The following is a 19784-nucleotide window of genomic DNA, read 5'->3' as shown; positions in this document are numbered from 1 at the left end:
TAGAGGAGTTTCCAGCCTCCTGGGCACTTCCTGTGGGCCTGACCCTGAGGGTTCACTGCGTGAACGATGACACAGTTAAGGAAAAGCAAAAGCCACAGTTAATCTGAGGGATTTCCTGGGATTTCACCATCAAAGTCATCACGCCTGGATGCTCAGAGAAGACATTTCTTCCCTGTGCATTTAGGGTGAGGTTGGAGGAGTATCAGTGAAGGACTCCGGGCTTTTATGTTCTCAAAGTAGAGAATTCCTTCTCAGGGGTACAGTGAAGGCCACCCTCCCCTCTGGGCGCCACTTGTGTTTATACCACGCGTTCATAAAATAGAGAGAGGTCTGTAAAGCCGAGGCTCATGAGTGGCGGCTCCCCTGAGTATTACACCAAACCAGGAGCCAGGTGAGTTCAGGGACAGGCCACATTTGAGCCTTGGAAGTGAGTCCCAGGCACAGAAGCCAAGTCTGTGCCCAGTACTGTCCTTCAACCTGCCTGCATTCAGAGTATTGTCTCTTTTGTCTTGTGGCAGACTCTTTCTCTCTGTCACTATGCATACACATCTCCAGGTGTCAACCTGCTTTTTCTGTTTTTAAATGTTTATTTTGGCTGCACCAGGTCTTGGTTGCAGCTTGTGGGATCTAGTTCCCTGACCAGGGATCGAACCCAGGCCCCCTGCACTGGGAGCCTGGAGACCACCCGGAAAGTCCCTTCCTGCTTGTTCTGGTCCGCATCTTTCCCACCTGCTGCCCTGCAGCCTTGGAGCTCATGCTTCACTCCAGCCAGAGCACCCGTGCCTTCCCAGGACTCAGGTCCCTCATACCCGGGCCCCCTTCTGGCTGGCATTTGGGGAAGAAGTGGGTGCGGGCTGTTCACAGACGAGGGGATGGGTCTTGTCTCTGCTGCTCGTCTCCTGGACGCCACTGCCCTCTTCCCAGCTCTCCTGCACGCCTCCAAACACCACCCTCTCCTGCGCTCTGCCTGTCAGGTCCTATATAGTGCTGCGTTACTGCCCTTCTCTCGAGGTCCACAGTTTGCAGTCCCCTGAGACGTCTTTGTTTTTAGGAGCACCAAAGCCTTGCTTCTCCGGCCGTGGGAGGTGAGCTCCCACCTGAGCTAGGTGGCCGAGGCGCCTGTCCCAGCTCCGTCATTTCTTCATTGTGTGACCTGCACAGATTACTGAGCTCCTCTGTGTCTGAGTTTCTCCATCTATGAAACGTGTGGTGCTAATAATACCCACTTCCCAGTGTGGTTGTGAGGATGACGCATTTTCGTGTGTACATTCCTCCACTAACCGCGGTGACGTGTGGGACTCCAGCCTGCCCTCCCCTGGTGGTCCACGAGACCTGACGGGGAGAGCCGCGCTGCATGACTTACCCTGAGTGAAGGATGGGCCGGAGTGTCAGTGCTTGTTCTCCTTTGCCTTGACCTCCGTGGGCAGAGCCATCTTCTACTCAGACCTGTTGAGAGGAAATGAGAAGAGAAAAGCCTGTGTTTCAGGCTGGCTTAAAGCCTCATGAAAATATTGTTCACTTCTCCCTTGGAAAAGTGTATTAGTAAGTACAATTACAAATGAAGTTGGAAGAGCTAAAAATTGCAAAAGGTGTCATCCCCTTAGGTGTCTGAGTGGATATACTATAGGGCCAGTTCCTTCTAGACTGGGGTTCACTGGCTGGAGGCATTGGGGAGGCTGTCCAGTGTCTCTCGTTCACACATGGATTTCTGCACGTGCCTGGGGAGTGTCATCTGTGAATGCATATCTAAGAAACTTACTGCACTGGACTCCTTGGAGTGGGGTTTCTCTTTCCAGCATGTTGCTTGTCATCTCCAGTGTCAGAGCTCCAGAGCCGCTTCCTGTCCCCGGATGCAGCCGTCTCATAAGCAGCCAGTGTTCAGATCATCTGGCTGCAGCAGCATCACTCTATCCTTTCTCTGGGATACGCGTTTTCCAACTTGGGGCCGCAAACTTGACTATGAAATACGTTCTACATCATGATCCAGTATACACATTGCACGAAACAATATCTGCTGTTCGTGTTTGCACTGCATTTTTTTTTTTTTTTTTGTCCTAGTCTCTAAACTTTTTAACAGATGGGTTAAGTCCCTCGACTGGGTCATGACTCAGTTTGAAAATGGATTTCCCAAAACGGGAGCCTAGGCTAGGCTGTGTATGGGACTGGCGAAGGCAGAGTCATTTTGAGAGTTCTCAGAATTCCTAGTAGTGTTACCCAAAGGAGATTCTCTCTGTGGGTCACTTAACAAAACTTTCCATGATGAAACAGATTTGGAGAGCTCTAAGTTAATCAGTTTAAACAGGTTTTTGTTTTGTTTGGAAACTAAAGGCCTTTTCAGAGCACTTAAGCCTTGGTTGGCATACTAGTTACTGTCCAGTCACCTGGAAGCATTTAAGAAGTACAGATTGCTTTGCCTTTGTCGGACATCCTGAGACAGCATCTCCAGGAGTGGAGTTTAGAAAAGTCCAATAAAACCTACCCAGGCAGTGCTGACGTGCTGCAGGTCTTGGGAGCCCCTGCACTCTGGGGCTCTCCTAAAGAGAGGTCAGGGTCACACATTGCACCTTCCTTTTGTTCTTTCAACCTGGGATCCCTTCTTTTGAAGATTTCTTGAAATTAGTGGTCTTTGAAACACATTCTGGGTCATGTTTCTTGATAGTGTTTCTATAATATTGGCTTGGCCAACAGGTTCATTTGGGTTTTTTTCCTAACATCTTAACAGAAAAACCCAAATGAAACTTTTTGGCAAACCCAGTGGGTGTTCCACTGCTTGTTAGGAAAGGGAGACATATTCATTATCTTAAAATCAACAAAAACTGGGTTCCCTCCCAAAATTTAATAGCAGGGACAGGTTATCCTCTGCCTTTGGCAATTCTGACCCAAGTAATGCTGTTGAAGAGTTTACTGGAAGCTAGCAAACAAAATCAAATTTCTAAATTATTTTGTACCTTTATTATCCCATGCATTTCTCTGTATCTGTGGCTGTAGAGTTTAAATGTCAAGTCCAAATATTGCTATTGTTAGCCAGCACTAATGTTGGCTACACTTGCTTTTGTGTTCTAAGATAATTTGAAAGCCAAATATACCTCCAGAAACTTGAGACTGCTAATTGTCCATTACTGGGTAGGTAGTGTTGATACACTTGAGGGCAGGAGAACTGATTTTTTCAGCGGCCAGTAAGAGCACTGATTATAGAAATAGAAACAAACCTAATTAAGATATTTGTAAGTATGTTGCTATTCCCCTGCAAGGGTGGGGGGGGGCCACCCGAACTTGCATGTCCTTTTCCTCCTTCTGCATGGACAAGTGTGAATGCTGGGGTGGCTCCACATGGAGCCTGGGGTCATCCGCAGCTGCTCTGCATTTTGGAACCAGCTCTATGGATGAAAGTGGTCCCTGGGTAAAGGTGGACAGCTCTGCAGACCTGTGTTACTGTAACAACTCTTGTTCTAGGGATAGTTCAAGGGAGAGCTAGAAATAGTAATTTACCCACAAATGTTTCTCTGTGTGAGTGGGTGTGGGTGTCTGTTTTTCTAAGTTGTGTCACCAACGGTGCTTTTTCTGTAAATATATTTGTTCTGATTTGGAGGTGAAACTGAGTCCATGGCATTTGCTTTAAAATATTGGGCCCTAAGTTCTGCAGACAGTCAGGAGGTGGATGAGGTTTAAAATAAAAGTAAAACTCCTCCCTGCTCTATTTACAATTCATAATATCACTTAAAGAGTAGTAATTTTCTATAATATCTTTAGATATACTATTGTCTCTTTAAATGGTTCACTGAGTCTGTTTTCTAAACTGGGGGGGTTGGAGGGAGCTGAGTGGGGGAGATGACATTTATCCAGCACTAATGTTATGTCAGATGCTTTTCTCGGTCTGCCCACATTCACCTCCCATAATCATATCCCTGGAAGGCATTGTATTCACATTTATGTAGACAACATTGAGCTTCGAGGCTGTGCCCTTCCTCAGACCAGTCAGTAAACTGCTGTGAACCCCAAACCAGCTCTGATGGCTCTGTCTGGCTCCAGTGCCAATGCACGTCTCTCCCCACACGCCCTCTAACCTTCTAAAATTCTAATCATGTCTTCAGTGTCCACCTGGTACTCATCTGGGAGACACCGGCCCGCCCAGGCTGACCCTGTGTGAATATACACAGCAGACAGCCTGGGCAGTAAGAGGCATCCCATTAGTGCTAGGGGCTTCCCTAGTGGCTCAGTGGTAAAGAATCCACCTTCCCGTGTAAGAGACTCGGGTTTGATCCCTGAATGGCGAAGATCCCCTGGAGAAGGAGATGGCAACCGCTCCAGTATTCTTACCTGGGAGATCCCATGGAGAGAGGAGCCTGGTGGGCTACAGTCCATGGGGTCCCAAAAGAGTAGCGACTAAACAACATCAGCATTAGTGCTATTCTGTGCTTACTGCCACATCTCTGGTTCCTATACACTTGTCTTTCTGATCCTCACATAATTAAAAAAAGATGGTGCCATTTTATGTGTCCCTGAACGTGGTAAGTGGCAGCCTTATCTATTTTGAGGAAGCAGTTGGGTAGAAATTGTTTGAACTGAAATGTCTTATCATGCAACTTCACAACACTGTCCTTGGTTTGTGGCTTTTGAGTAGTCTTCAGGAGACATATGAAGCCAAAAGGAATGAATTTCTGGGAGAACTTCAGAAGAAAGAAGAAGAGATGAGACAGATGTTTGTCATGAGAGTGAAGGAGAAAGAAGCTGAACTTAAAGAGGCGGAGAAAGAGGTGAGCCAGGGGAGACAGAGGAGATAAGCACTTGCCACGTGTATTCTATCAGAGGAGTGGCCTACCAGCCTGGTGTGAAGAGCAGGACAGCCAGTCTCATTCCTGTTTCACAGATGGCAACACTGAGTGTCCTAAAGATTAAGGGGTTTATGCAGTCACATACCAACTTAGCAGCAAAGCCAAGACTAAAGCTAGATCTTACATCTCTAGGCCTGATCCCAAAGCCCTTGTAGTTCCAGGCCAGGGTAACTGCTTTCTGGATTTCTTTTTTATTTCTTTAAAAAAAATTTTTAAGCAGTATTTATTGATTATATTAGTTTTATTTTGAGAAGTTTCTTAAAATACAAATTAGAGCTTTTGGTCTATCACTTTTGATATGGAAGTTCTTTCTAATAATTAAGCACACACACTAAATCATTACCACTTTAAAATAGTTTAAGCACACAAAATCTGCCTAAAACTGCACAGATAAACATATATTTGATTATATAAACATATATGCCCCTATTATTTAAATTAAACCAAGAACTTAATTTAGTTGCCATTAGATTAATGTTGGAGAAGGCAATGGCACCCCACTCCAGTACTCTTGCCTGGAAAATCCCATGGACGGAGGAGCCTGGTAGGCTGCATGGGGTCGCTAAGAGTCGGACACGACTGAGTGACTTCACTTTCACTTTTCACTTTCCTGCATTGGAGAAGGAAATGGCAACCCACTCCAGTGTTCTTGCCTGGAGAATCCCAGGGATAGGGGAGCCTGGTGGGCTGCCGTCTATAGGGTCACACAGAGTCGGACACAACTGAAGTGACTTAGCAGCAGTAGCAGCAGCAGATTAATGTAGTGTGGAAGCTTTTAAGATCACTTAATTAAATGTAAATGTATCCTTTTTATTTGTATTTGTTTCTTATACATAATACCCTAAATATACTGCTAAATGTATGCATAGTATATTGTAAAATAAATAACTGAACATTTTCAGACATATGAATTATTTCACATGGTAATGAGTAATTTGTTTTCATCTTAAGTAATATTTTCAATACAGTAAGAGTTTTCAGAGTTTAGAATGAAGGAATCAATTCTGTTCAGATTTTAAAATGACCCAATTCTTTAGCTGATATAGCTTAATGAATATTACTCATTTTCTCCTGTTAAAAGATAAACTGAGGTACATTAAAATTTATGAGTCTGTTTGTATGGACATCAATTGGAATCGGGCCTCATGGATTTCTGAGTAACACTTATCCCACTGAGAGAAAGACATAGGTTTGCCTTGATGGTAGATAATGAAAAACCTAGAGTTTACTTAATAGCTAAGTACTCAACATAGTTTTGCTGCAGAGAAAGGAAAGTTGAGCCTTATTTGCTGTTGGCTTTAAGTATCAAGTGAATGCTGGGTAAAAAATCTAGAATCATTCAGTGAGGACGTTTCCCTCCGTCCCTCCTTCCCTTTCTCTTCCTGCCTCCCCACCCGCCCTTCTTCCCTCTCCCCCTGTTTTTGTTTCTGCATTGTGTTATTTTTCTAAATTTAGTTTGTCAAGGTTCAGAAATTTCTCTACATGTTCTTTTTATTTGAATAGTCTGTATACGTCTATCTGTAGTCTTTATATAAGTCTCCAAGTAAATATGTATTATCTATTTTGAAAAGAACTACTCTTATCATTAGGTAAGTTTCTTACTAGGAGCATGGATGATTTTAATTTTCTTCTTTATGCTTTTTACGATGACTGTATTCTGTTATCCGAAAAACTGCATAGAGATTTCTCTTAGTCCTAAGGGATCCAAGTCTCAATAGAGCACAGGGCTCCACAGGATGCTCTTCAGACCTCTGCCTGGTTCAGCCCTAGATCCAGATCCCCTCTGGGAACTGGACCACAGGCAGCACCACGTGTGTGTTTCTGAACATATGCAAGCAGCCTTAGACCAGCAAGCATCCCAGCCCTTCCCTCAAGCTTGTTCTCCTCCTCTCCTTTTCAGCTCCACGAGAAATTCGACCTCCTCAAGCGGACACACCAAGAAGAGAAGAAGAAAGTGGAAGACAAGAAGAAGGAGCTGGAGGAGGAGGTGAACAATTTCCAGAAGAAGAAGGCAGCCGCCCAGTTGCTCCAATCCCAGGCCCAACAGTCTGGGGCCCAGCAAACCAAGAAAGACAAGGATAAGAAAAAGTAAGCGGTGTCACCCCCACGCAGCGGGGCTCTCTAACAGTTTATTCCTCTTGCATGTCTCTACTTTTCCCATTTGCAGACTGGAAACTGGTCTGTTACCAGAAAGATAAAAGCAAGTATTTTCTCTACAGTGCAGGGGAGACGATAAAGGTTTTTAAAGTATATCTAAAGGGTACACAAACACTCATGTCTAAAACTTGACCACACGATCAAGCAATCAGGACTGGAGCCACCTGTCGTCTCCAGTAGCATCTTCTGCACCAATACTAGGACTCTCGAGAAGACAGTGTGTTTCTCTTCACTACTCTCTGGAGACAATCCTCCTGGCTCTGGATGAAAGAGCATCCTAAAATTATGATTGTTAGAATTATTTTTCTATTCTCTCTTGTAAGGCTTGAGAAGCCAGTCATTGACCGTCTTGTTCCCAAAATGAAAGATTCAGAAGAACTGCCAGTGGCCACTAGTTTTCCTCTGAACAAGATGATGAATTGTTTTATTGTGAAAATGAAATCAAAATGCCCATCCTATTAAGACACTTCCACCAGCTCTCAAGACATACCTGTATCCACACACACAAAGAAATTTCTTTTTAATATAGCCTTGATTTAATGTGCTGAGGGGTCAGACTCTGCTCCTGAGTTATCACTCCCTATGATATTGCAGCAGCAGTGGCCTGAAGCCAGTGGGGGGTTTGGGCCTGCCTTGAAATTCTCCTGTAATTTGAAGCTTTATGGAAATCACCTGAAAGACTCAAGGGTGCCGTTTTATGACAATTACTGTTGGTCTGACAGTAAGCACAGTGGTCAGTAAGTTACCTTAGAAGAAAACCTTAGTGGTGGCCGGGTGGTGAGCCCATGGGTGCCACCCTCTTTGTTTAATACATGACCCTCTGAGGGCAGTGAGGAGCCAACTCAGAGCATGTTTCAGGATTCTTGCTCTCCACCCTCAGATGCTAAGGTGCCAGGGGAGAGGCTGACAACTAAGTAAACACTAAAAATGTTGGTACTGGAGCAGGCAGAAAATTACGTTCTTAGATGTAATATGGCAGACAGGCTGGAGCCTGCGCAGTCGTCAGGTCTGATCAGTGGACAGTGAGCACGGCAGTGAGGTGTTCATCTTGGTCAGTGTGCAGACCTGCCCCCGCAAGGAATACTGTTATGTTGTCTGTGGTAGAAACCAACATGCACTGCTCCAGTGACATGCAGAGAGTTTGCAGTTCTCCTCTGCAGACCTTGACTTTCCAAGCTCTGAGCCAGCAAGCAATGTGTGAAGGGAGCAGGGGAGCAAGCAGATTTTCTAAGCAATAGAAGGTAGTCAGTGTAGGTGAGCTGTGGTGTTGAATGGGGTTGGTACAGACCCAAGCGATCGAAGGACTCCAGGGGCTGAAAATTGAGTCATGCTGTATTAATTCTGAGTGACAGCTGCCTAGATTATAATCCAGTTGAAGAATGCGCTTTGTAGTCGCTCTACACGTTGGGGGCAGTGTCGGTCACTAATGGTGACGATCCCCATGCAGTCAGAGATTGGTGATTCCTTTAGGGAAGACACAACGAAAGCCATTTGGCATCATACCCTTGTTGATCCAAACCAACCCAGGATAAAAATAGGTTGTGTGTGTGTGTGTGTGTGTATGTGTGTGTGTGTGTGTGTACACACATCTATAGGCATGAACGAAATAGAAAAAAGCTGCTGACTCATGTTTTAGGAAACCCAAAGTCAAGTTTTCTTACCCTGAAGCACAAAGTGCATAAAGGTACATGTTTTAGGACTAAAAATGTTTATAAAAGACCAGCAGTGTTCCAAGGATATCTCATTTATACTGGATGTGCCTTTAAGCAATAAATATTCCAAGAGCTGATCAGCATTGTGCCTCCATTTTCAACAGTCTCTCTAATAACAGACTTCTCCATGTAAGGAGGTTTTTCTTATCCTTTAGAACGTTTTAGGTTATTTTCTTCCCAGCCTTGGGCCTTAGAAATTTATAATGCTTTTCAAGTTTATGTGAAGTGTGTGTGAATTCTATTTTAGCCTTATTTATACATTCTCAGTTATTATTAATAGGGTTAGACTTAATTTGGTGTGTAAGAGTCACCAGATTTTGTGCCTGACAACAGCACGAACTTTTTGGTAACTTCTTCTAGGAACTTAAGCTCACTTTCCCATTTGAACAGTGAAAGCAATTGCCAGTTGGAGGCCGGAAGTGTCAAAGTGGGAAAAAAAAATTACTTCTCTTACTGCCAGTGGAGAGTTTTGGTTAGAGAGGACCACAGACAGACAGTGACCAGGGGAACTAGAACAGTACTTTGAAAATACATGGGAGGCTCTTTCCTCCTTGTGTAGCTGGAGGAAGAGCATGGGAGCTGTTCGAGGGATAAAATGTAAAAAGAGATGCGTGTTTATTCACCTGCTATGCTTCCACCTCAGAGCTTAACTAAGTTTTTCTAATAGTTTGAAATTCTTTGTTTTTTTCTATTCTAATGACACGCTCCCTCTTTAACGTAGGTAAGGCTTTGTACTTCCTCCCTGACCTGTAGTGGCATGAGAGCACATAACATGTCCTAAGATTACAGACAAGGTAGAACTAACCCTGGTACTGCCTTTAACTGGACCCCACCTCCTGCCATCTCTGGCCACCAAGTCACTTTCCTTGCTCGCGGCTACACCTCAGTGGTGGGAGTGCCCGAGGGTAAGTTGTTCAGTAGACAGTGTTCATCTTTTCTGAAAACTTTGCCAGCCGGCAGTTTGGGGGTTTAAAGACGCATCCATTCCAAAAAGAAAGTTTTAAAATCTCATTTTAAAACTATACCTGGCATCTGATAATGACAGTTTACAGAATCATCCACTCATTTTTTTTTCTTTTTTAAAACATATTTTGATTCTTGCTAAGGAATGAAGTTGCATGTTTTGGGTTTGCCTAAAACTAGACGTGTGGATCTTGAACTTGGTGTTGCTTTATACCTAAGAGGGGGAAGGCTCCTGGCATTGCTATAGCTGTAACCATATAATGATCGTCCTTTTTTTCCCCCTCCCAAATAGATCAATAGCATGTCCTCCATCCACTATATTCCAACTGCCAAATTATTTGTTCAAAGACATTTATTGTATATTTATTTATTCTCTGACTCTAGCAGCTCAGAAATGGAATTTTCAGCTCCTATTCAGTACTGCTGTGATGCCCAAATTGAATAGATCAAGGTTTTGTGTTATTTGAGAAAATGAAAAATCAAACTGCAAATCTTCCCAGTAGAACATGTAATGGTTTCAAGAAGTCACTCATGAATTCTGAATGACCTGCAAATGGAAACTAACCATGTGTTCTTTAATTCAGTATTAAAATTTTGCTTTTGCTTGTCATGTAGTATATAGCTTACTCAAATTTTTGGTTTTAATTTCTGTCGATTCCATAATCATTGCATGAGCATTCACCATCACCGAATGCTGGTGCTGGCGCTCCTAATTTTCCTTCTTTTAATTTATTATTATTTCTAACTTTTTTGTTTTGTTTTTTAACTTGCAGTGCAAGCTTCACATAAAGCCTGGCAAGCCAAGGATGGTCCGCATTCACCTGCTTTTGCAGTAATATTGTATCTCTGCCATCTGTGTCCTTTTATTTTTTTATTTTTATTTTTCCCCCTTCCCCAGACACCATATAACTATTAACTCATTTTGCTGAATGTTGTTGGGGGGTGGAAAATGATAGAACAAGGGAGTCACAGCAAAAGCTATGTGCAGTGGGACTTTGTTTCTGGAAACGCAAATGACTTGCCGTTTATGCCTGTTCAGAGTGGCGGCAGCAAGCATGCCTGTCCTGTGACTCGAGTGTTGTTTGGGACCAAGGGAAGGAGGCTAAATTCCTCCATGTACGTCTGACAGGAAAACTTCTCATCACCTCAGCAGCTGAACTGTAAACCTGAATAGCCCCGACAACTTGCTTTTCTTGATTATTCATCTCCATGATGGAAAGGCTCTGAACGCCTTCTGCTGCTTCTCCTCACCTGCCCCAAACCAAGGTAGCTTTGTATGTAGGCAGAACGGTGGGTAAGCTTTACCTGACTTTTACCCTTGCATGGATTTTTTAAAATTATTACTATAATAACATTATTTGGCCTGGATTGTGGATCTGTTCAGACTGGTTTGTCTCCTCTTATGGCTTTAAAAACATGTCTGAACCCCTATCTTAAGTCCTAGCCAAGTTGGCCTGTAATAAGAAATCAGTGATTATATTTACTTGTGTCAGGGCAGCCTTGGCCCTCTCACAGATAGCCCTCTCCAAGGCTGATCATACAACGTTCTTAGTAGAAGAGTCTTCTACTAAAATTAATGGGCTTTCTGCAACCTGTTTGCTACTAACAATACCCCATCTTTTCATAAACACACCTAAATCTGCTCTCTGTAGGCTGAGGGCGAGGGCCTAATGACTGATTCCAGGATATCAGTGCTTTGAGTAACATTTTTCAATAATTCCGAGGAGAAATTTTCCAGAAATACTTAAAATAGAAAATTTGTTATAAACTGTATCATCTTGCAGCACAAGTTTGAGGAGATTTTGTCATTTTAAGATAGAAATGGGAAGGGACATAACACAAACCCATGAGTCAAGAAAGCAGAAATCCAACTTCACATCCCAATTTCCTTGCATATTTTGATATTTGGCCAAAAGAGGGATGAAGGAATAGAACATCTGATCTTTCAAATCCAGTTGTCTTGAAGGAATGGCCTCACCAAGACTCGCTCAACCTGCCCTCTACGTTTAAGACCCATTGTCCCATCAACAAGAATTAGGAATTAGTCACATTTCAGGACATAGACTACATATTCCAGATTTGTATGGAAAGGAGCATACCTAATTTCTTTTCTATACTTTTCCTTCTTGAAGCTTATCCTTTCAGTTTTTTAGTTATCCTCCCCCCCACCCCCATAAAAACAAACACTCCCAGCTTCTGACTCCATAGTCTCCAACTTCTTACTTGAAAGAATAACATTTCTTATGAATCTGACCCTTCACCCCTGCGTTTTCCTTTTGGCCCTCCCTAGTCATCCATTAGATGGGCTTCTCTAGTGGCTCAGATGGTAAAGGATCCACCTGTAATTCAGGAGACCCAAGTTCAATCGCTGGGTCAGGAAGATCCCCTGGTGAAGGGTCTTCATTAAGTCATACATAAAGTGAACAGAACACACATACACACTTTTTAAAAAAAAATTTAAATAGTCTCTAGTTGATTTCAGTACATTTTCAACCTTCTCTTTATCCTCAACTCTTAGGGAAAGAAGGAATGGGCTTCCATGAACTGATTTAGGCTTAATTAGGCAAAGCAAGGAATCAGTTTTCATGGAAGCTCAAACTCGGCTGGGATAGAAACTGCAAACCAGAAGCAGCAATAGAGGTATAAAGACAGGCTTTAGAAGCTCCTGGATCAGTGTTTCTGCTTTTGTTTTTGAATGATTCTAGTCTGAAGCTAGCTGTGCAGCAGCCAGACATCAGGTGGCATGCTGATTCTAACCGTGGGCTGAATTTGCTCAGACGCTGTGCACCAGACAGAAGCTTGAATACTAGTGCTGTATGCTTGTTTCAGTCATTGCTTGTGTGCTCATTTTTGTGCCTTGTAACAGGAAATACACTTCCAAATCCTAAGAATGCATCCCTTGAAAATGACCATTTTACATGCATCGCTAAAGCCTTTTTAAAGTGAGCCCAACCGCGAAAGGCATCCAGCTGACTTTTTGATTCCAAGATTGTTGATTGATTTTTTCCCCCCATTAAATTTTTCACAGAAAAACAAATCATGGAGAGTCAGGGAATAAAAAGTCAAAAGAAACGTATAAAAGCTTTTTTTTTTTTTTAACTGCGTTGCTTCTGAACTTTTTTCTGCCCCTGCTCCCCAGCCCTGTTTGGTTTGTTATTGCTGCCCTCTCTTCTTTCTGTATCTGTGCCTTTTTTCACAGTAGTCCTTGGCTCTGCACGGAGTAAATGATACCCTCAAATCTAATTGGATGTGCTTTCGCCTTTGCATGTAAGTACAGTAGTAAGAAACCTTTGAGATCTTTTTGGCTTTTTAGAGAAACAAATGGGATAGGTGGAATTATTTTTTTTTTCCTGGATGGGGGTAGGGAGGTATTGGTTGGAGTAGCCTTTGTTTTCTTTTTTTAAAAGAAAGAAAACTGTATTTTAAATGGCTCACATTTCTCTCTTTTTCACAAGAAACACAGAGATTTGACTTTTCCTTGGTGTCAGTGTGGAAGTCAGAAATTATCAATCCCAGTCTGTGTTCTACATAGTGTTGTGGGTTCATTGGATATTACAGAAGGTCCTTGGTTCTCTTTTGTTGTTATTTTTACTTGTGCCATGTGATCTGCAGGACTTCAGTTTCCTGACCAGGGATTGAACCTGAGTCCTCAGCAATGAGAGTGTGAAGTCTTAACCACTGGACCCCCAGGGAAGTCCCAGAGGGTCCTTGGTTCTGACTGTGTAAGTAAAGCTAGAATGAGAAACTACTACCTTCCACTAGAGAAAAACAAGAGAAAGTTTTTTTCATATTACACTGCCTTTATGACTGCTTAGTTTTTTGGTGATCCTGGTTTAATGATCTTTCCCTTGTGCTAACTACGACCAGGGATCACCTTTTTTTTTTTTTTTTTGCCAAGACAGCTCTTGCTGGCCCTTCCCCAGATCTTTTGTTCAACCATTATGACCATGCTTTTGCTTCTTCTGGACTTTAGATACCTATAACAGTTTCAAGAAGGATGTGATGGAAAAGCACTTATGCGAATTTACAGGCAGTTGAGAGACGACCTTTTCCCAGCTTAGGCTCTTTATTAATTGGTGAAGGTTTTGTCCAGAAAGGACACCTTAACCAGGGGAACATTTAACAGAATGTTGGGCACAGGTTACTCATCTTCCTTCTCTGCTTTGTGATCTCACCAGCAATAACACCTCATATCTTGTGCACCTCAAACAGACAGACTTGGTTTCCTCACTTGCTTGACATATCCATCGGTGTTTCATAATACAGACTGTTGAATCAGGTTTTCAGCTGTTACCAACTCATGTCATACTGTCTCTGTGTGGTCCTACCAAAACTGTGCATTGAGATCCCTTTGCTTTGCCATTTGCAAGTGTCTGAAGTTGTCAAGTCTCAACTTCCAGAAGTCTTGGTTCCATTGACAGGATACGTATGTGATGACTCTTTAGGGGGAATTGACGTAAAGTCTAGATTGTATGTAGGTATGAAGGGAATTTTTTAAATAAATGGAAGATTAAGCTGTGAACAGCATTAGAACTTTGTCTATTCCTTAATTTTAAAATATGCTGATATGCCTTAAACTGTAGTTGTAGATCACTGTCATTTTGCTGTTGGAAAATAACCAATGTGTTTTTTAAAACTTGTGTAATCTCCTTTCAGTGTTAATGCAGAATTGTCATATATGTAAACTGCATGTTAGACACTTGTCTTTTTTAAAAAACTAAAACAATTGTATTGGTGTGAAGCATATCATTTTTTTCAAGTATGAAAGTAATCCCGTAGCAAACTGGCTCGGTCATTTGGTATCTGTGGAGGTAGGAGCGTGGTGGACAGGTAATCTATGCATATCACTAGTGCCAAGAACATAAAGTGGGGGAAAATATATTTTTACCCAAACATTGTGTGCCCTTTTGTGAGTTCTTTTTAGTCACTGTTTGATATACAAATGTACACGTTTATAATACTGGATAAAAGAAATAGGGAAGGAAGTGTCTCATGCTTTCCTGCTTTGTCTGGACTTGAAATGCTACCATCTGGGCAGCACCAGCTCCTCCAAGACGCTTGCCACGTGGTATTCTGTACTTCATACACCGTCTCTGCCACCCTTTGTCCTCCATTCCCATCCCCTTCTACCCTGATTAGCACCCCACCGCCCCATCCAAGGCAGCCTCTTCTTCCTCGGCCTCTGGTGCCAGCTCTACTGCTGTTGCTCCCCACCTCGATTGATCATCCTTTTACTGACACACCACTGTTCCTTCAGTTTGTTGTAGAGAAGCTCCTTTTTTTTATTTTAAAGCCTTTTAAGAATCAACTTTGAATCTGAACCTTTCTTTTTTCTCTTCTGTAGCTTCTTCTTTATGTAACCATCCTGTTGACAAGCCCTACTCTCTCCTAATGGACATAGAGCATTAGAAGAGCAGGAGCTGTCTGTTCACACGTGTTGGGGAAGAGTTACCTCATTTCCACCATCGCCTCCTGTTTTTTTAAAGTCTGGGTCAAATATTGCACTGCTGTTTGTATTTGTCAATGTCTGTTTACAAACCACTGCCCATAGTGGTTACTAAAATGACTTATCGTCACCAAAAACAGTAATACTTAATAATACTCCTTAAAAGGAAATTGAGTGAAACAGAGAACTTGGGCCAAAACCCAAAGTAGCCATGTGTTGGGATCTTGCTTAGCTGTCACGTTCTTGAAGCTGCTGACCCAAGAACTCATGGACTGAAGACAGCATGGACCCTAGTCTGAGGGTCCACAAACTTGATCTCGTGTAAACTCCAGACCTCTGTCCCATGAGCGACCTTCTGAACAGTCCCATCAGGACCCTCAACCATCCATCAGGTCATAAGATTGGGGCAACAGTTTCCTTCCTCTTGGTAGCTTGATGGGTTGTTTTGAAGTTTGGGGTATTTTTCTAAACATTTGATATTGCATGAACAAAGATGGCTGCAAGTTTTAAATTTGGAGTGTTCTATTGATACAATATTTTTATTTTTCAGCTGATCGTCTGCCTCTTGAGAGAGAGAAGTGGGCATCCTTCCTTTAAATTCAGGAACCACTGTTGTTTTATTTGACTCTTTCTGTTACCTGCATCCTATATATAAGTTTTTGGGGTTTGGGATTCTGTTTTGGAAAAAAAAATTTTTTTTTCTACTTAGCCAGTTTGTTTTTATGTATTGGTTATTCAGACTTAGTTTTGGTATCAAAATTATGCCAATTTTAAGCTCAAGGGGAAAGTTAAGTGACATTTAAGCCACAGAATTGTGTTTAAGATGCTCTCCTCATCTCAAATACAGCAACAAATCCCAGTGCTGTCACTGGGATTTTGACCTTCAAGTCTTAATCATGTTTAAAATGTGCCAGTGTTGGGTAGGTGATTTTTCTGCCTCTGGGACTCAATTTATATTTAAAGGTACGTTAAAATAACTTTCTGGCCCATGCTTGCCTTTTTATTTATTGTGAAGCTCTTCTTTACCACATGTCCAGAGTTTTTGTGTCCTGGACCATGGAAACAAACCCCCAAGTACATATCCTGTCCCAGACAACAGGAGCGTTGTAAACAATGGTTCTCATGCACGTTTGCCAGTCAGCCAGGTGGCTTTCTCCACGTTTGCCAAATGAGGAAAAAAAAAATGCTGAAAATTGCTTCAAGTACACCCACACACACACACACACACTTCTGGCTGTGGAGTCAGTGACTTCTGATGTTGACTCGTTTGTGACGGGCTGGATGCAGGGGTAGGTTGTTTTGTCAGCAGTCACCTCCTAGGGGCAATTTTTGTAGTCAAGGTGCAATTTCCAAACTCATTTCTATTTTAAGCATGAACGTGCAGTTTGCTACCTTTTCATTTCTTGTCAATAGTTTTTGCTTATTTCCATCATTTTTTAGCCCCATAGCAGATGGATATTGGTGGCATGAGTTGCATTTGGTAAAGATCCTTAAGAGAGTTCCCCGCTTTATTTAAGAATGGTAAACATATGCTTTGGTTGAAAGGTGAAATGATGAAGCAACAGTGCCTGCCTCTTGAATCATTTGATTCTTGGAAAGAGGTTATTTAGTCTAACTGGATAAGCATACTGGTGAGAGGCTTCCTTTACTTAGACACTGTTATTACGTGTTATTAAAATCAAGTTCATTTGAGCCATTAAATAGTTAAAATATGAGTTGAGAGCCGTCCCCTCCATATTACACTATAATCTGCAAGGATAGAAATCTGCTAAGATGTGATCAGTGGTTTGATGGATGGATGGGTGGGTATCAACTCATTAACTGATGCTACAGCATGACATACTATCAGTCTTGTAAGTTGAACACAGACATCCTATTGTGTGAAACCACTGTTGATTACTAAGCACAATAATTGGATTTATTTTTAAGCTCCTTTCATTATTTTAATATCAACTTTACCCTGTCACTCATTTTGAAAACAAATTTTGTGTCAGATTGTAAAGACATTTTTTGAGCAATATTTAAAACTCAAATTAGGCAGTATTTTTGTCCTTAAGTAGAGAAATGTGTAATCTATTACTGCTGTTCCCCTTTTAGGCCTCAGGCTAGAGAAGTGTAATGGTGACATCTTAGTGGGAGGGGTCAGAGAGCTGGCTGTTCCATCCAGGTTGGTTTCTGTTCAGTTATCTAGGGAGCGTGGGTAATGGACAGCACAGGTCAAGCACACAGCTAACCTCCCATTTACTTCAGGTTCTTTTTCTCAAGTGTTGATAAAACTGGTAGGTTCTCAAGTTCTCTTGGCTGACCAGCTAAGAGAGATGAAAAATAAACATTACTCGCTTGTCCCAAAGTAGATTGTTGAAAAGCAGGGAGAACTGAACCAGCTGAACCTATTTTGATAACAGGCTTTTTATTTTTCATAGTCTTTTAAAAAACAAAAAACCTTGCTTCAGCTACAGACTCTGCCTTATTGCTCAAAGTGTATCCTAGATGATCTCTTTGAGATTGGCACAGCACATGTATAAAGGAGAAACCTGATCTTCTGAATTAGTATGCACTGAGCTGAGTGAGATAAAATTAGGTCATCATACCAGTAGGCTCGACTGTACTTTTTCCCATCGACTGTACCTAAGCTTCCTTCTTAGTTATTTTGACTTTTCTACTTATCATTGTCCCGTATGGGTAAACAGTTCTGGACATCTGAAAAACTAAGTAATTTTCACTGTACTTAAATGGCAGTTCTATGCAAAACCTTTTGCTTTGCAGATGACTGCCATCTTTCCACCTTGGAGACAGTGTTGGCAACATGGCTCACTTTGAAGATCCTTGCATTTGAATCCTTAAGACTGTGGTATTTAGTCCTTGTGATTGTTACCATGTAGCTTTCAGATCAGTCCCTAGCCAACAAGTGGCACCCTTAGGGCTGAATGTGTTAATATAAAAAGACTAATTGCAAGCCTGGGTATCTGCTCACCTCCTTTTCCAACCTGCCTATTCTGACAGGTAGCTGTAAATAAATGAGATCTTTTGATTATTAGTGGAACATCGTTGGAGGTACAGATGAAGATTTCATGTCTTCCTCAAATCAGTTATTTGCAGTACTGTGAGTTGAAACGGCCTGTCAGTCCACTACGGAAACTTTCTTGGCACCAAAGAAAAGCTTTTTTCTTGGCAAATTATGGCACCGAGAGGCATGAAGCTATTACTTTAAGGTTGGTTCCTGTCCAAAAAAAAAAAATAAATTTTGGGTATGACGGGGGTAGGATGCACAATAGCGTTCTACAAACTCTGCCTAACCATGCCCTGCACAGGGCTTTTAGAATGCTGAAGAGGTGCAGCTCTAGCTCTCCTTGCCCTTGCTTTATATCAATCCGTCTTCCCACTCTTTTCCTCTCCCCAAATACTTTTATACTACACTAGGCCAACATTAGGCACTGGGGGATGTAGCCACATGCTATGAACTGCATGTCTCTGTATACCTCATACAGCAAACTGGGAGTAAGAGGTAAGCCCTTTTTGGGCTAAACTGCAAGAGATAGTATTCCAAAGAGCAAAACACACTGATTGCTTTTCAGTAGTTTTAAGTTCACTGGCCTACTGTTATGTAACATAGTAAGGTCAAAAGTTTTGACATTGGATGTGCCATGAAACTCATACTTTGAGTTGAGAGAAATGGAGAGGTTCAGCCTCCTAGAACCTGAAAAACCTAGAGTTGTGAGCTATCTAAACTTCTCTATCTGGTAAGATGTTCTTGGTTACCTCTTAGGACAGCTTGTCAATGACCCAGAGGTGGCACAGGGAGAGGCATGTCTCTGTACTACACATGGGTCTTACATCACGCAAACCACTGCAGAAGGTCCCTGACTTAATATGGTTTGACTTCGTGATGGTGTGAGTGATATACATTAAGAAGAAACTGTAGTTCTGGATTTGGATCTTGTCTTGGGCTAGCCATATGCAGTACGGATACTCTTTGCTGGGCAGTAGCAGCAGGCAATGGCACCCCACTCCGGTATTCTTGCCTGGAAAATCCCATGGACGGAGGAGCCTGGTGGGCTGCAGTCCATGGGTTCGCTAAGAGTCGGACACGACTGAGCGACTTCACTTTTCATTTTCATGCCTTGGAGAAGGAAATGGCAACCCACTCCAGTACTCTTGCCTGGAGAATCCCAGGGACGGAGGAGTCTGTTGGGCGGCCGTCTATGGGGTCGCAGAGTTGGACACGACTAAAGTGACTTAGCAGCAGCAGCTCCTAGTCAGCCATGCACTCATGAAAGGAAAATAACTGACAGACTTAGAACCAGTTTTCCACTTAAGGGCAGGATTCAACACATTTCACAGGATATCTGATTCCTGTGTTGTAGAACAGGCTTTGTGTTAAATGGATTCAGCCCAACTGGAGGTTAATGTTAAGTGTATTGAACACTTGAGGTGGACTAGGTTCATAAGCTATGGTGTTTAGTAGATTAGGTGCACTAAATTCATTTTTGATTTAAGGATATTTTCAACTTATGAGTTTATCAAGATTTAACTGTTGTAAATAGAGGAAGGTCTGTAAACTTCTTAATACGGTGAGGGGAAGCTGTCAGTTTAACTCCTTGTTCCTAGCTTTACCACGTTTAAGCCTATACTTCCATCTTCTGTCCTACTGCTAAGCTAAGTCGCTTCAGTTGT

At 42.3% G+C, this 19784-nt stretch overlaps 1 protein-coding gene across 5 annotated transcripts in view; it reads left to right on the top strand.

The window, feature by feature from the left end:
* SEPT11 (septin 11) overlaps positions 1–16084 on the top strand; it is a 138035-nt gene extending 121951 nt beyond the window's left edge. For 3 of the 5 annotated variants that reach the window (XM_010838126.1, XM_010838125.1, XM_010838122.1), the window contains exons 8-10: positions 4622–4754; positions 6733–6920; positions 10438–14554. In XM_010838126.1, the coding sequence (XP_010836428.1) occupies positions 4622–4754; positions 6733–6920; positions 10438–10453 (337 nt within the window). In that variant the 3' untranslated portion in view covers positions 10454–14554. The other 2 variants (XM_010838124.1, XM_010838123.1) reach the window with 2 other exon arrangements.
* The last annotated feature ends 3700 nt before the right edge of the window (positions 16085–19784 follow it).

The sequence above is a fragment of the Bison bison genome, unplaced genomic scaffold, assembly GCF_000754665.1.
Source record: "Bison bison bison isolate TAMUID 2011002044 unplaced genomic scaffold, Bison_UMD1.0 scf7180017864092, whole genome shotgun sequence".
NCBI classification, from domain to species: Eukaryota; Metazoa; Chordata; class Mammalia; order Artiodactyla; family Bovidae; genus Bison; species Bison bison.
The sequence above is the reverse complement of the archived record's forward strand: the minus strand, read 5'-3'. Positions and strand labels throughout refer to the sequence as shown.